Here is a 17,472-nt window from a genome sequence, read left to right on the forward strand (position 1 = left end):
AGGAGGTGCTTTCCTTAGTGGCACCGCAGTTCATTTTAGTTCGAGCCAGAATAGACCTGCCCGGGGGAGAAGCCAGGGGATGAGAGATTCCGGTTCCCACCCTGTTCCGGTTCCCGTCTTGTTGCGGATCCAGTCCTGTTCCGGTTCTCGTCTTGTTCCAGTCCTGTTCCGGTCCTGATCCAGTCCTATTCCAGTTCCAGTCTGGCCGTTTAAGTCCAAAACACGTAGGAGAGGAAGTCTGAATCCAGCGAATGGAGATATATGCCGAAAGGGCTAGATGGATTTTGTCTTTTAAAAGAAAGTGTTCTTTGCCGTGCCAGCACAGCTGTTACTTTAAAGCACTTTGAATGTTTTCTGCCCAAGATGTTAAGTTTTCGTTTATGATGTTAAGTTTTCATCAGTGTTGAAGTTCCAGTTAAATAAACCTTTATGTTTTAGACAAGGTTTTTGTGTTCTTCAGAAATTTTAGATTCGAAGTCAGATATATCACATAGGATTTAACGGAAAAATCAACATTTGGCATCAAGCGACAGGACATTGTCTGCAAGGTAAGCGACTTTTTTATTTTTGAATCATGGAAGCCTTAAAGTTAGCACGAACTCAATATAGAAGACTATTCAGTAAAGCGTGTAATGAATTTGACAATGAAGAAACTAAATTTAATCAGGAAGAAAAATTAATTAAAATAAAAGTTATTGCCGAGAAAGCTAAAGTTTTGTTTGATACACTGAAATGAAAATACGAGAATTAATGTTTAAAGAAATTACAGATGAGACTTTACTTATTAAGGAAATGGATGAATCTGAATTATATTTTGATAGGTGGAGACTTATGGAAAGTAAAGTAAAAGATGTAACTTCTGGAACCCCGAATGTAACTTTAATTGATCCGTCCTTTATTCAGAATAAAATGTTACATTATCCGAAGATTAAATTGCCTATCTTTGACGGCAACGTGAAGAAATGGCTAGGATTTTGGGGGCAATTCCAAAAGATTGATAAAGATCCTACATTAGATAATAATGATAAATTTGCTTATTTGGCACAGGCTATGGAGAAGAATTCTCCCGCAGAGGAAATAGTTAAAAGCTTTCCGCCAACTGGCGATAGTTACAAGAGAGCAATCGAAGCATTGCAAACGCGTTTTGGTAACAAAGAATTACTAACGGAGATTTATATTCGTGATTTGCTAAGCCTTGTTATTCAAAAACAAGGTACACACTCTTTGCGGAAACTATACGATGAACTCGAATCTAATCTAAGAGCCTTGGAGATATTGGGAATAAATAGAGGCAAATATTGCGCGATATTATATCCATTGGTAGAATCAGCATTGCCGAATGAAGTCTTAAAAACGTGGGAGAGACTTAGGTTTTCGCGTAAAGGATCAGAAAGTTTAACCGGCAAAAACGCCGAGTTAAGAGAAAGGGAATCTGACCTTCAGTGTCTTTTATGTTTCTTGCACGGTGAAGTTGAAAGTGAGGAAAGAATTTCTTTAGCAGCTAAATCTTTCAATGTTTTCGATCGATTGGCTCACAGTAATAAGAAAGGGAATTCGGGTTTAAAGATACGAGAACCTCACTTAAAACCTACGGCAGCTGAACTGTTTACTTCTTCTAATGAAGCTAGAAAAGGCTGCATATTTTGTTCCAGTATAAATCATGGTTTTGCGGAATGTTTTCAGGCGCGTAACTTATCATTGTCAGAAAGAGAAGTTTTGGTCCAAAGGACAAGCTCTTGTTATCTGTGTCTGAAATCTGGACATTCTGTCAGGAGGTGTAGATTAAAAACAGTTTGTTTTACATGCGGTAAAAGGCATCATATTTTTCTATGTAAGGGCCATTCACAAATGAGTGAGACAAGGGCAACGGAACAGCCTCCAAATCAGGCTGAAACACTCGCCAACATTTCTTCTAGGTCTCCTAAAGTTTTCCTGCAAACAATAAGAGTAATAATTAATGGAGATAAAAAATCTCATTCAGCTCGAGCTATAATTGATACTGGTTCTCAAAGGTCATATATTCTGCAAAGCGCAGCTCAAGATATGGGTTATAGGTATACGGTAAAGGAATACCTTGGCCACGCATTATTTGGCGGTACGACGACCAGTTTGTGTGAACATAAAGTCTACAAAATTCATTTATCTAATACGTTTGGCTCTTATAGTTGTAATTTTGATACGTTAAATCAGCTTGTTATTTGTAATAATATACCTTCTATTGGACAAGGAATATGGCTTAAAGAGCTTGCTGACCATGGAATAAGTTTAACAGATCGTTTAGAAGGACCTATAGAAATTTTAATAGGAGCCGATGTTGCAGGACGATTATTAACGGGAAATCGTAAACAAATTTCAAACGGTCTTGTAGCTATTGAGACAAAGTTAGGATGGATGGTTATGGGAAAAACCGGGGAGTTGAACAGTGAAGGTTCAACATTCTTAGATACTTCAATGTTGAATAAAGCGGCTTGTATTTCTGATTTATGGGCCCTCGACTCGCTTGGTATTACGGACCCATCTGAACAAAAGACTAAATTGGAATTGTATGAGGCTACCAGACAACATTTTCTTGATACTGTAAAAATAGAAGATGACCGCTTTGTAGTGTCTTTGCCTTGGTTAGAAGGGCACCCTCCCCTGTTGGATAATTTTGAGTTATCGCTTAAAAGGTTGCACGGTACTATTAGGCAACTTGAAATAGATAATCTTCACAAGAGTATGAAAATATATTCCAAGAATGGCTCAAAGAGGGCATAATAGAGGAAGTACCCGTAAATGAATTGGATTTACCCCATCATTATTTGCCACATAGACATGTTGTTAAGGAACATAGTACTACGAAGTTACGGCCAGTATTTGACGCTTCGTCTAAAGCAAAGGGTTCTCCGAGTCTTAACGATTGTCTTGAAAAGGGATTAAACCTTATTGCATTTATTCCTACAATCTTAAAGATTTTGCCAAGAAAAAATAGGGGTGATTTCTGATATTCGTAAGGCCTTCCTACAAATTGGCCTGAATTCTAGTGACAGAAACTTCCTCCGATTTCTTTGGATAAAGGGTGAAGATGGCTTGAAGCATTTTCGTCATTGTCGAGTCGTATTTGGTGTAACCAGTAGTCCATTTTTACTTGGAGCTGTTATTCAATATCACTTAAATTCAATTTTAGAGAAAAATGATGCAGATGTAAAATATCCTTCCAACATTATTGTTAAATTAATGAATAGTTTCTATGTTGATAACTGTGTAACAAGTGTCGGAAGTGAAGATGAATTACAGCGCTTCATGAAAGTATCTTCAGATGTTATGGCAGAACGAAAATTTGAATTACGGGGTTGGGAATATACCGACTGTAGTTTAGAAACTGAAACTATTGCAAATGTATTAGGTTTGTTATGGGAAAGACAAGGCGATAATCTTCAAATAAATGTTGCTAATTTACAAAATCTTTGTTTCAAGAAAGTTACGAAAAGAAGTATTTTGGCAATAGCCCATAAAGTATTTGATCCCATCGGTATAACATGTCCAGTCCTTATATTACCTAAGATGTTATTACAGCGTACATGGGAAACAGAAGTAAAATGGGAAGAAGAAGTTAACACCGAAATTAAAAGTAAATTTTTGAAATGGGTAAAAAACATTTCTCTTTTGAAAAACATTAAAATTCCAAGGTGGATACGATATCAGCCAAAACAGTGTTCAATCCATGTTTTTTGTGACGCCAGTCAAGCAGCGTATGTGGCAGTAGTTTTTATTCGTGTAGAAGAACCTGAATCAGTTAAAGTCCAGTTGCTTCAGGCTAGGTCTAGAGTTTCCCCTTGTGATAAAAAGGAAACGACTATTGTAAGATTAGAATTGTTAGCAGCAACTATTGCATCTCGTCTTGCTGCAGACGTTCTAAAAGACTTTGAGGTCAGAAGTACATTTTTCTGGACAGATTCAACTATTGTCCTTGTGGATAAAAAGGGAAGAACCATGGGGGACATTTGTAGAAAATAGAGTACAGGAAATAAGGCTTTTGACACATGTGGAGGATTGGAGACATATACCTGGTCACTTTAACCCTGCAGATCTTCCAAGTAGAGGGTGTTCAGTTCGCCAACTCTCCCGGTCAAAATGGTGGGAGGGTCCGAGCTGGCTTTTAAAATCCCAAGAAAATTGGCCGAGTGCCGAATTTATAACTGATGAAGCGGAAATAGCCAGCGAGAAAAAAAAGGCAGTGGTTTCATCTCTAGTGTCTACTGAAAGGTATAGTTTGAGTGAGCGATTTTCTAGCTATCAAAAAACAGAGTTGTTGGTTGGATTCAACGATTTTTCTTTAATTGCAGAAATAAGAAAATAGGAAAGGTGAACTCACTGTCGATGAAATTGATTTTGCAGAAAAGGTTGTTATTCGCTTGATTCAATCGGAATCGTTTCAGGATATAGAAGGCGCACGCTTACGAACTCTTAGTCCATTTTATGATGCGGGAATTCTAAGAATTAAAACTGGTGCGTTTCGAAGAGATGACACGTTATAGTTTAGAACACCTATAATATTACCAGGAGAACATCCATTAGTTAGGAATTTAATTATGGAAGAACACAGAAAGAAAGGACATGCAGGTGTACAATATATACTGAATACCTTAAGGGAAAGGTTTTGGTTGTTATCTGGCAGAAGAACTGTGCGTTCTGTTTTGAGTAAATGCATTACTTGCAAGAGATATTCTGCTGTACCTGTTGACCACATATCTGCCCCACCGCCAATAGAGTGAGTAAATGATTCAGCAGTATTTCAAGTTACGGGTATAGACCTTTGTGGTCCTTTATTGTTGAGAAACAAAGAAAAGGCATGGATTTGTGTTTTTACATGCGCCATTTATAGAGCGGTCCATTTGGAATTGCTGACTTCTCTATCTACAGAAGTGTTTCTTCAGGCTTTTCATCGGTTCGTGTCGCGAAGAGGTAAACCCACAACTGTGTACAGTGATAATGGAACTAATTTTGTAGGAGCTTCAAATGCATTCAAATTAATAGATTTTGAACAAATTAATCGGCAGGCAGCCAATGAGCGAATAACATGGAAATTTATTCCCCCTGGTCAAATCAAACCATTACATGGTGGGGTGGTTGGTGGGAACGTCTGATCGGAATGATGAAGCAAGTCCTTAAAAAAGTTCTTAAACATGCTTGTTTAAATTATGAAGAAATGTACACAATACTGTGTGACTGTGAAGCGATTCTTAATGACCGACCGTTGACAGTAATTCCTTCCGATCCTGAATTTAAAGCTTTAACTCCTGTCGACTTTTTAAAAGAAATTAGAACTAGTAGTTTGTGGGATATAAAATACGGTATTAAATCAAGTAATTTACAAAGAAGATTTCAGTATATTCAAACTGTAAGAGAAGCATTTAAAAATGGATTTCGTAAAGAATATTTGGGAATTCTCAAGGTTTCTCATAAAAGAGCTGAAAGGAAAGTTACTATTAAATTAGATGATATTGTTTTGATCGGTAGTAGTGACAAAAGATTTTTTTGGCAACTTGGTCGTGTCGTAGAACTACTTCCAGGACCTGATGGAATAAATCGGCTTGCAAGAGTAAAGACCCAAAATGGAATTTTGCTTAGAGCGGTTCGAACTCTGTATCCTTTAGAGGTAGTGCAAAATGATGTACCTGTGAAGCTGCAGAATGAAAAATAAGATTCGTTGTCTGAACTTAAACTCAACATAGGTGATAAATCTGTCAGGCCTGTAACACGATCTGGTAGAACTGTAACTCCGCCGGACAGACTGGCAAATTAAGGCTCTTTGGCATTGTTTTACTTTTGATGTGAAAGTTCACTTTTTTTTTTTTTCCCTTAGGTGGAAGGATGTTAAATATTTGCATAATCGCCTGTAGTAACGGCAACCGCTGGCAATAAAAGGAGGTGCTTTCCTTAGTGGCACCGCAGTTCATTTTAGTTCGAGCCAGAATAGACCTGCCCGGGGCAGAAGCCAGGGGATGAGAGATTCCGGTTCCCGCCCTGTTCCGGTTCCCGTCTTGTTGCGGATCCCGTCTTGTTCCAGTCCTGTTCCGGTCCTGATCCGGTCCTGATCCAGTCCTATTCCAGTTCCAGTCTGGCCGTTTAAGTCCAAAACACGTAGGAGCAGAAGTCTGAATCCAGCGAATGGAGATATATGCCGAAAGGGCTAGATGGATTTTGTCTTTTAAAAGAAAGTGTTCTTTGCCGTGCCGGCATAGCTGTTACTTTAAAGCACTTTGAATGTTTTCCGCCCAAGATGTTAAGTTTTCGTTTATGATGTTAAGTTTTCATCAGTGTTGAAGTTCCAGTTAAATAAACCTTTAAGTTTTAGACAAGGTTTTTGTGTTCTTCAGAAATTTTAGATTCGAAGTCAGATATATCACATAGGATTTAGTGGAAAAATCAACAGACCAATTCTGGACTTCAGGAAGCTAAAGGATAGCTGGTAATAAAGTAAAAGGACTTCTTTTTTTACCCTTGCTGTGTGTGGTCAAATTGTCACACTGAAAAACGCCTCTTGAAAGCCCTGCCTTGGGTAGCAGCACATGTAGCTGAAAGATATAACGAACAAACTGTTGAGCTCTAATAGCATCATGGATTAACATTAGAGGTGACTAGGTATGATATGGATGGCCCATCACACCAGCTATGAGAGCAGTGTGCCATTGTGAAACAAAGCAGGGTTGAGGCATTCAACTGTACACAGTCCAAACTGAATTTTGACTCATTACTGAAGATGCCCACATTCCACTTAGTTGTGGTTTAATCCCACTGAGCATCACACCACTCTAGATAGAAAGGATAGTGGGTGTGCTAACAGCACACACAATGGGTGTTATAATATTAAATGTTCTTCAGTCCATGTGCATTGCTATGTGACAGACAGACACAGGGACCCTTATCAAAAGTGCTGTCTATGTCCATATGACAAGTAATGATACATTTAATAATGTGTGCACATGTCAGGTGATGTGATACTCCTCTTAGCTCTTAGTAAAGCATTCCTAACAAATTTAACATAGTCAAAATACCTTTCTTATGCACCACGGAGATTGAAATTCAATGCTTTCTGTTGGCATTATGCAAAGAACAATCATGCTGCATTTGTAATCATTAGCATATCTGCCTCACATGTACTTCCATACCCGGTTGCTGTTATGAACCTATACTTATTTCATGGTGCATAAACATTTATGGTGATAGGTAAGTTTGGTTTACTTAATTCTGGCACAGCATACAAGGGCTATCTAAGAGGAAGGATGCCTTTGTGGAGGACTTTTTAAGGGAAATTGGCTCGTATACACGTTACACATGAGTAAAACCATGAAAACGTCCGTGCAGCCAGCCTGTTTGCCAGGATTCGAATGCTGGTTGAACAACCAGTATTCAGCGACTTTACCTCTCGGCTGCTGGTAGGCTCCTTTTACAGCAATGGGTGCATATCTTATACAAAAGCTATTAATTTACAGTTTGAAGTGAAATAATACTTAAATTATAAACTTTTGTAGATTTATGCATAATATACAATTATTTACATTATGCATAATACACAATTATTTACATCTGTAACAATTATTTACTTATAATTTTATTTTATTTTATTTTATTTTATTATCTGTTTTTTAATTTATGCGAAATTCATTATTATGAAAATTTTATTACGCAAGCTACGGAAATGCACATACTCAAAGATCAAATTCCAGATAAAAAGTCACTAACAAATAGAATTAGTGTGTTTATAATAAATAAAATTTGTCAACTGAATTTCTTTAGGGAAAAAGCAAGAAATGTGCAAGTTTTATAATTTTCCTTGCTAATACAATATGCAGAGGGAAATACAAATACAATGCACTGGCAAAAGATAAATTCTCTTTCTGAATTACATATCAAATACATAGAAGAATAATCATTCATTGGCCTTAATACATATCTGATATCTAGCCAAAGTCCACGAAGTAGCTTTTCCTTTTTAAGTGACACACAGCTAAACATAATAACATACAATTCAATAAAAATATGCACAAAAACCATTACTTATGTGAAACCTTACTTAGCTCAGAACATCTGCATAAGTCCAACTAAAATTTCAAAATGCAAGGAACATTAAAAGTTAGAATAAAATTTTTTTTAAAAAAAAAGGAGAATTTTGATCATGACAAAAATATTATCTTTAGCTTTTAACTAACAGTGTAGTTCTATATAGATATCTAAATAGATACTAAATAATCTACTATATAGATAGAATATTAAAATTGTACAGATATAGTTTAGGGCAAAATATACATGTAAAAACAACCATCATTACAGATACCTGATATTACCTCACTTCCTGGCACAGCAAAATATTTTCCATTAAGACGCAAACCTCTGTGTAATACAGAGCGATGAATATAATTGGTAACCAAAGCTTGATGACGCCAATGAAAATATAAAGGATTACCTTCCAGATTTAGCTAAATTTTAAGACAGAAGAATAAAATTAATAATTAATCATAAAGAAAATACATAATTCTAAGAATTTTGTCTTTTAGCATTTAAAGAAATCACAAAAAATAATTTTGCACTGAAGAAAAAACAACAATCTGTATCACCTGTCAATTTTCATAAAAATGAAATTTTATTGCCATTTATTATTGCTAATAAAAATTAACTTAGTACTTAATGATACAAGAATCGAATTTTGTGGACCCTTTCTTGTGAAACAGAAAAACCAACGTAAGTGTGTATTTAACACTAGATTGCGGAAGTCATTCCGACTGCTTTTTAATTTCAATTAGAAAAACAATTATGTATATAGTGACACAATTTCTTAGAATTTTGTGACTTTTTGTACAACATATAAATGTGTTTATTAATAATTGTAGTTACTCCCCCTTGTTTTATTTCCGGTATATATAAGTGTTATACCTATATTGCCCCACAGCAGTCATTTTGACTGTTTAAAAAATTTTAAATAATCAAATGACTCTTATTATTGAATTGAGTAAATTTCTTATATGACCAGTTCGGCTCTGTATTGAAATAACAGTTTTCATTTTTTCCAATTACCGTCACATGATAACATACAAGTACATGATAAATTGTCGATATGGGTGTATACTTGATAAGTTGCAGTTTCTCAATAAGCTAAAGTAGTACTTGTTATTTGAATCTCAGTGAATGCGTTGTTCTGAAACTTGTCAAGCCATATATAAGCTGTGGAAGAAATATCACGGCCGGCAACTTTCCACTAGCATGTCACCAGAGACAAAGTTATTGGAAAAAAAAAAAAAAACTCTAGTTAGTACTATTAGAGGAAACAAAAGAGAACTACCCAAATCAGCCAAATAAATGAAGGATAACAATTTTTTCACTCTGCTATATAAATCAGAGAATTGTATTATATATAAAAGCAAACTAAATTTTAAAAAAAAAGTAGCTGTTCTAAGTTCTAAGTATAAATTTGTGAAAATTGATAAAAAGTAATAAAAAATGTTACCGGAATCTATTCAATTTTATAGCAGCACAAAATTTGGAGTTGATATGATGGATCAAATGGCCAGAAAATATACAGTAAAAGCTAGTTCTCGTAGATGGCCCCTCCAAATATTTTTCAATATGATAGGTTTGGCTGCTATAAACGCTTGGATCCTTTACAAAGAAACAAAAGGAATACAAATACAACGAAAAGAGTTATTGTTTAAATTAGCAGAACAGCTTTCCATTGAATACAGAACTGCAAGACAGAAAAAGTCATCAGAACATGAAGACCCACGAAGATCAACTGCAACATCATCAAATGCAACTCATTCTAACAAACGCAAAATTTGTCAAATACGACTTTGTCACAACAACAAAACAAATAATACATGTGAAAAATGTGAAAAGTATGTTTGCAGAAGATGTACACATAAAAAGATTTTCACTTTCATTTGCAAAAAATGTACAAATAATAATGCATAATTTTTTTAAGTAATTTTTTATTGTTAATATTTACTAATAACTTGTTACATAACTGTAAATAACATAAAAATATTGAAAATTAATTTTAAACCAATTTTTTTACATATTAGTTATTCTTTCACAATGCAGTCATTTTGACTGCTTTTGGGCAATATAGGTATATACTAAGTTTCAGTCTTTCTGGTGTTAACAAAGTTTATGTTGCCGTATTTGTTTGCCTTGCAACCCATGCAATTCATTTGGAAATCATAACAGATCTAACAATACAAACTTTTATTTTTTGTCTTAAAAGCTTTTTTTCACGAAGACGCAAATCTAGAGAACTTTTTACGGATAACACACAAACATTTATAGGCCTGGAACCATAGTTAAAGATATTATTTAATATGGCGAATTCTCCTGATGAACTTCTAAGATATTTATCTTTCGAAGGTGTTGACTGGAAGTTCATCCTCCCAAGGCTTCCAATTTTGGCGGTCTTTGGGAGGCTGGCGTGAAGTCATTCAAATACCATTTGAAACATGTCATGGGAAATACTAATTTAAGTGTAGAGGAGTTTTTAACAATTGTAATACAAATCGAAGGGTTTTTAAATTCACGCCCACTTTCTCCTCTGTCTTCCGATCCTGATGATTTTAGAGTTTTGTCTCCTGGACACTTTTTGATCGGCAGAGAAATCACCTCTATACCTGAGCCTAATTTAATGGGTATGCCTGAAAACAGACTTTCCAAGTGTTAAAAATAAATAATTATGTTAAAAAAATTTGGCAGTTGTTGCGACGAGATTATCTTAGTAATTTACATCAAAGACCAAAGTGGCAGTTTGATAAAAATAATGTTAATGTTGGAACTGCTGTACTCATAAAGAATGAAAATCTTCCACCAATCAAATTGTTGGTTGCTAAAACTGCTGAGATATTTCCAGGCAAGGACGTAAAGGTAAGAGTTGTCAATTTACGGTTACCAGATGGAAAATTTCTTAAAAGAAGTAGTCTATCGCACATGTATTTTGCCAAACCAATAGCTAACTATATGGCATATTGTTGCAATTGTGTTGTATTCATTATGTTATAACTATTTTCATTTAAGTTGTTAAACAATATTATTGTAATATGTTATTCAATTTTTGCAAAATGTGTTGTGATATTCTCATATTGAAATTTGCAATTTCAATGGGTTGAAGGATGTTCAGTCTTACCTCCCCGATATATGAAATTTAAAATTTAGAAAACGCCTCCAGAGGGCAATGCTGCACAAAAAGGGAAAAACCCAGAGTGTGTTCTCGCTTTGGTGAAGTGAGTGAGTTCCCGCCACTGTGGCGTAACGGTTCAAAGAATTCTAGAAATGTGAAAAAGCTACAGTCTTGACTTTATAAAGTGTTATCGAGTTATTTGAGAAACTGTGAATTATATTGCGATCTTTCGGAGCTATTGCCTTTTAATTGCTTTAAAGGCACTAATTTAATGAAAATTTACAAATCATTTTTAAATAAGCACTACTCACTTACCATTTTCAGAGATTCTAACTTAATCAAAGGATTCAAAACATGATATTCAGACAGTAAGTTGTACCCCACATCCAATTCTTCCAGATTAAACAAACACTCTAGCCCTATAAATTCAAAATTACTTCTATAAATAATTATATATAGCATTAAATAAGCACTGCAAAACTCTAAAATTAAGAGAATATTGATTTTTTCAAAAATTTTTCAAAAAAGTAATAAATTAGAAATATGACTCTGAATTTTAAACACAGATTTTTTGCATAAAGGACTATTCTAAATGGTTATCTTTTAAATAGGGAGATACATGATTAATTTGTTATGACACAATTTAATGCCATAACAAATTAATTATTAACATTTATTAATTATATCCCTATGCAAATTCAAAGGCCTTATCCAAACTACTACTGGTGAATTCAACATAGTACACTAATGACAACTGAACTTAAATCACCAAGATGGATTCATCCACTTAAATTTACATATATTAAGGGAGGACATGTAAATAAATAGCATTGTAGAAATGTGAATCATATGAATCAAATCTCAAAACTACAACTGCATTAAAAGGAAGACAACTTTGTGATTCAACTTCATTAGAGTCCCAGATGCAAAATTATCTCATGTGGAGATTCAATGAATTTTTTTAATGTAGTCAAATCTCTGAGAAATCACCCTCAGAATCAAGAAAAACTTATCTATAAAACTGACTTCAATAGATGAAATACACTTTTTGAAAAGATTTCAAATTCTTAAAAATATCCTTTTTGACAGATGCTTTTTGAGAAACTTCCTTGCTGTTCATAGCCACCCTCTGTAGACATATCCTATGTCCATATACACATTTTTAAGCCACTTCCTCTACAAGCTATGCCATGTAGACCATTATCTTCTACAGCAATCTTATCATTGGCTTTCAATGCAATGTCTACAGCAACAACATCCAGCAGTTTTGAAGTAATTTTCAACACATTTTTGGAAGACATCATTTAATTCTTGAAAATTTAATAAATGGCATCCAAACCTGAAATTTGAAATTTCATTTGTCAATGATGTCTTTGACTAGAAGCTTTTGAAAAAGACACTTGCAATTCAAGATTTCCTTTATCCAGAAATGCAGACTTGATATGACATTTAGGGGTATAATACACAGTCCAGTCACATTAATGTGACGACCACGTACTTTCCATGTCAGAGTTAAATAAATAATCACAGAAGGCAGGTGGCAGCACAGTGCAGTTGAGCGTATATAAAGGGTGTGTGAGGGCTTCGGAAAACATTTCAATCGTTGGCGTAATGCAGAAACGAAGCGATTTATCCGACTTCCAAAAGGGCATGATCATTGGCTTTCGGGCCAAGGGTGGAAGCATTTCCGAAACGGCTGAGTTTGTGAACTGTTCGCGTGCCGCCGTGGTAAAAGTGTACCGTGCATGGCAAAATGGGACTGTCCAAAATCAGCGACGTGGCAAATGTGGTGCACCACGGGCCATAGATGACAGAGGCGAACAACGGTTGCGGAGATGCGTTCGGGCAGATAGACAGGCTACCGTTGAGCAACTGACCACCAAAATGAACCAAGGGGCTACCAAAAGTGTCTCCCAAAGTACTATTCAGCGAACATTTCTGCGTCTGGGCCTCCGAAGCAGACGCCTGGTTCGTGCACCTATGCTGACTGCTGTTCATCGACGGCGAAGGCTAGAATTTGCACGCCAGTACAGCAGTTGGACGTCCACTGAGTGGCGACAGGTTTCGTTTTCAGATGAATCGCGTTTTATGCTCCATCGGACAGATGGACGTTGGCGTATAAGGCGTGAAACCTCTGAAAGGAACCACCCTGCAACCATTTCCGGAACGGTCCAAGCTGGAGGCGGGAGCATTATGGTCTGGGGAATGTTTTCCTGGCATTCTCTAGGTTCACGGATCATTGTGGAAGGCACAATGGATCAATACAAGTACGCATCTGTCCTTGCAGACCATGTTCACCCCTACATGCGCATTGTTTTTCCTCAGGATGATGGCATCTTCCAGCAGGACAATGCGAGGTGCCATACAGCTGCCAGTGTACGTGCGTGGTTCGAAGAGCACCAGGATGAGTTTACCGTCCTCCCCTGGCCAGCAAACTCACCTGACTTAAACCCAATCGAGCATCTGTGGGACCATCTAGATCGAGTTGTTCGCGCCATGGATCCTCAACCGCGTAATCTAGCGCAGCTGGCCACGGCATTAGAGTCAGCATGGCTCAACATCCCAGAGAGCACCTTCAGGGACCTATGTGACTCTCTTCCTGCACGTCTCGCAGCAGTCCGCTCTGCGAAAGGTGGTTATTCTGGCTTTTGATAGATGGTCACATTAATGTGACTGGACTGTGTATCAGCTTAATTGCTTTTAATCTCTTATCATCTGTATAGGCATACTTATCAACAAACAAAACTTCTTTTTGCTTCTTTTGAAACTGATTATCTAATTCATTCACTTCTCTCAGCCTAAATGCATAAAACATCTATGCTTTTAAGATTTAGTTCAGGATGTAATAAGTAGACATTTCATATTAGCTTTCTTAAATAAACTTGGCACCAAATATTTGCCAATGAGAAAAGGCTTCAGTTTATTAATACCTGTCATGTTTACATCTAATAATATAGTTATTTAATCTTTGCTCTTTCTGCCACTAGCATTTTTGAAGTAGAATGATAATATTTTTTTTTAAATGGAGGTAAAGCCTCAATACATCTAGATTATAAACATTTGAAAGTTGATACTTATGGAAAACACCTATCATAATACAGCTTTTTTACTCTTCTGCAGAAGCAATATCCACCATCTTTACAATTTCTATTTAAAGAAAAATATATCTTCTTTGAATCATTAAATCTAACAATTGCTTTCTAAAATGTCTTGTTCTTCAAATTCTTTTCCTGTTTCAAATACTAATCACTGATTTATAAAATTTCTTGGTCTTCAAATTCTTTTGCTGTTTCAAATGCTTTTTCTTTTGGACACATATTCAGCTTTGCCACTGCCAAAGATCTCGCAAAGATTCACTTTGAAGAAGCAAACATTCAACTTTTTTTTTTAATTTAGCCTTTTGAAACAATTTCTTCTTTTCTTCAACTGCTGTTCATACAAAAACATGGAGATTCTCTTTTAATGCATTAATATTATTCAAAGTTGATATACAACTATCATGGTTCTTGGCAAATACTCGTACTATTTTAATATTCAACACCTTTTATATTTTTTCAGCTGATTTTCATCCTATGTCCATATACGCATTTTTAAGTCATTTTCATAAATATAAATTCAGCACATCTTTTGCTTAAAATTTGTTTGCAAGAACTAAAGCTGTAAATTCTAGGGTTCATACCCTAGAATTCATTCTAGGGTTTAACTTATATTTAAGCCAGTTTTCCATAAGTCTTCCACAAAGGCATCTTTTCGTTAGGCAGCGAGCAATCGAGTGCTTTGCAATAATCAAATAAACCAAACCAAATTTTGGGGCTATTCTTTGAGAAATAAAGTAATGAAACTGTTTATTGACTGAACTCCTACCACTCATGTGCCCATTGCTGAAACAGTAAATAATCATAACAGTCACAACTAGCAAGTCCTTCTTGAAGCGACAATGTAATAATCTATTATTGCAATATCTGAAGCAAATTCTTTCTCTATAGAGAGTGATGTGAGGGGACTGCAATAAGAACCACACAGAACTTACACACTTACTTCCTAGAGAGAATGTATACTTCACCTTCGTTTTGTTATTTTCATTTGACAGATTTTATGCGGTTTGATAAGTGTCTACAGAGGGTGAACTATAAAAAAATTAGATGAAAGCATAACCCTTTTTCTCTAAAAAAAAATTGTGTTCCCCATGCAAGAAAAATGTGATTTTGGTAACTAGAATCAGCATCTCAAAATGACTTAACAAACAGACTATACTGCAATTAAACGAATTAGATGTTAGTCAATATAAAAAATCCAACTAACTAAAAAAAGTAATCTAGTATCTGAATGACCAATTAACTACATTTATAACTGTTTACTCATATTAACATGTTCAGTATTCATAAATCAAATTATTAAAATTGCATACTGCTTCAGATTTATTTCTAATAAAAATTATTATGAATATAAATACACAAATTTGGCAAAACTTATTAATGAATAAGCTCTTTAATTACTGATAAACAATAAACTATATCAACAATACATAAGGCTTTACAATTACATTAGAAAGGTTATACGAACCACATGTAACATAAACAATCAATTAAGTTAATTATTATAGAAAAATAATGAAAAACCATGCATTACATAAATGATTCAGCAATTAAATAAAAAAATGAAGCATTTAAAAAAATATTAAAAATGAAAAGATTTGAATTACCTTCAAGATCTTCAAGATTGTTATTTCGTACATATAATTTTGTTAAGCAGCGGCAAGTAGCTGTATTAAAAACTGGCAAATGTTCAAGTTGATTGTAACTCAAATTCACGAAAGTGAGATTTCTGAGAATCTATGGAGCAAAATAAACAATAAGTAAAAATCAAAAATTTAAATTAATTCACTGCACAAAATTGCTTAGCCTATGCTTGAAAAATCAAAAATTTTAAATTCAGTACGTGCTTTCTGATTATTCCTACCTTCATTTCAACATGTTGTAAAACTTATATTTTTGGCATATATTTGAGTATACATGAGAGGACAACCAACTTATATCTGCGCATACTACACATGTTTGAGTGCATGTGGATATATGATATATATATGCTTTACATTTAAATGTCATTTCACTGAATAATATTTACTGGTTATAAAAAAATGTAAATATTGGGATTAAAGACTATTTTTTATCAAAAAATTTTTTTATTATAAAATGCCTTTTTATGGTATTATTTACAAACAGAACAGTACCTATGAGCTAAAAATTTAGCGACACAAGCAAAATCGTCAATGAAATGGCAACTTTGTGTGAAGATGAAGATAATCAGAAATTGCCCCTCAATAACAGGGAAAAAATATCTGAGCTGGACACCAAGACTTCCCTTTGCAGCCTATTAAATTATATACATTTTTTGCTACACTTCATTTAAACTCATTTCTTTAAATGGATTTCATTAGAGATACATCTCTAATTCAATCAATTCAGTTCTCACTTTGCGGCAAGGCAAAAATTCATAATAACTCAATCTTCATTAAAAACTGCAAAATATAGAAAAGCCTAAAATATTAAATGCAGTCAATTTATATATATATATATATTTTTTTACAATTAAAATTAGTTTCTATGCAAAAATAAACAATGCAGCTAGCAGGTAGGAAGACAAAAGTTTTTGGTCCACAAAATTGAAAGTTAATTTTTGGTCACACTGGGTAAAAATACAAGGTTGGTGTACCGACTTAATTCATTATTTTATAAGAGTTTCGAATGTAAACAAATGACAACCTCATTTGACTTAATGCCATTTAAAATATATTTTACAATCCATTTTGAAAAATGGAGTCCTTTATTCTGTCCGTACATACAGACGTTGTACAAAATCTTTGTTAAAATGGATTTGAGAGCTGTCAAAATGGACACTTTCATTGAAATATGGTACTCGAAATTTTTCGCAATTATGATATTCCCTTTATTTTCTACATGGAAGTAAACAACACTGAAAAAAAAACTTCATATGATATAAACTTCATATTAAATAATAGCTTCATATCTTTCCAAGATCTTCATTTTTTATAAATTCAAAATGCTTGTATTAAATTGCTGCACAAAATTCTAGTTTGTTGATATACATTATACCCATAAAAGAATATCTCAGTTATAAATTTTAACAGTATCAATTGTAAGTGTTGTAGAATGTGATTCAAGGTCACAATTAAAGAGTAACTCAAATAGTTTTAGGTAAAAGCATGTGTGAGTACTGCTTTGTTGTTTTCTCACTTGCAGAATTTTGTTTGAAATTTAATTGTGATCCTCCATGAGGCAAAAACATCCACTATGGAATAGGCAATGTGAAAC

At 34.5% G+C, this 17,472-nt stretch overlaps 1 protein-coding gene across 5 annotated transcripts in view; it reads right to left on the reverse strand.

The window, feature by feature from the left end:
* The window catches only part of LOC118194575 (uncharacterized), a 121,434-nt gene that overhangs the window by 54,959 nt on the left and 49,003 nt on the right, over positions 1-17,472 (reverse strand). For all 5 annotated transcript variants that reach the window (XM_085825913.1, XM_085825905.1, XM_085825898.1 and 2 more), the window contains exons 6-8: positions 15,843-15,972; positions 11,456-11,559; positions 8,328-8,459 (exon numbers count right to left, since the gene is read on the reverse strand). In XM_085825913.1, coding sequence (XP_085682039.1) covers positions 8,328-8,459; positions 11,456-11,559; positions 15,843-15,972 — 366 coding nt within the window. The remainder of the gene's footprint in view (positions 1-8,327; positions 8,460-11,455; positions 11,560-15,842; positions 15,973-17,472) is intronic.

Source organism: Stegodyphus dumicola, chromosome 1, assembly GCF_044657685.1.
Source record: "Stegodyphus dumicola isolate Sdum_Otavi_A_Nest chromosome 1, ASM4465768v1".
Lineage (NCBI taxonomy): Eukaryota > Metazoa > Arthropoda > Arachnida > Araneae > Eresidae > Stegodyphus > Stegodyphus dumicola.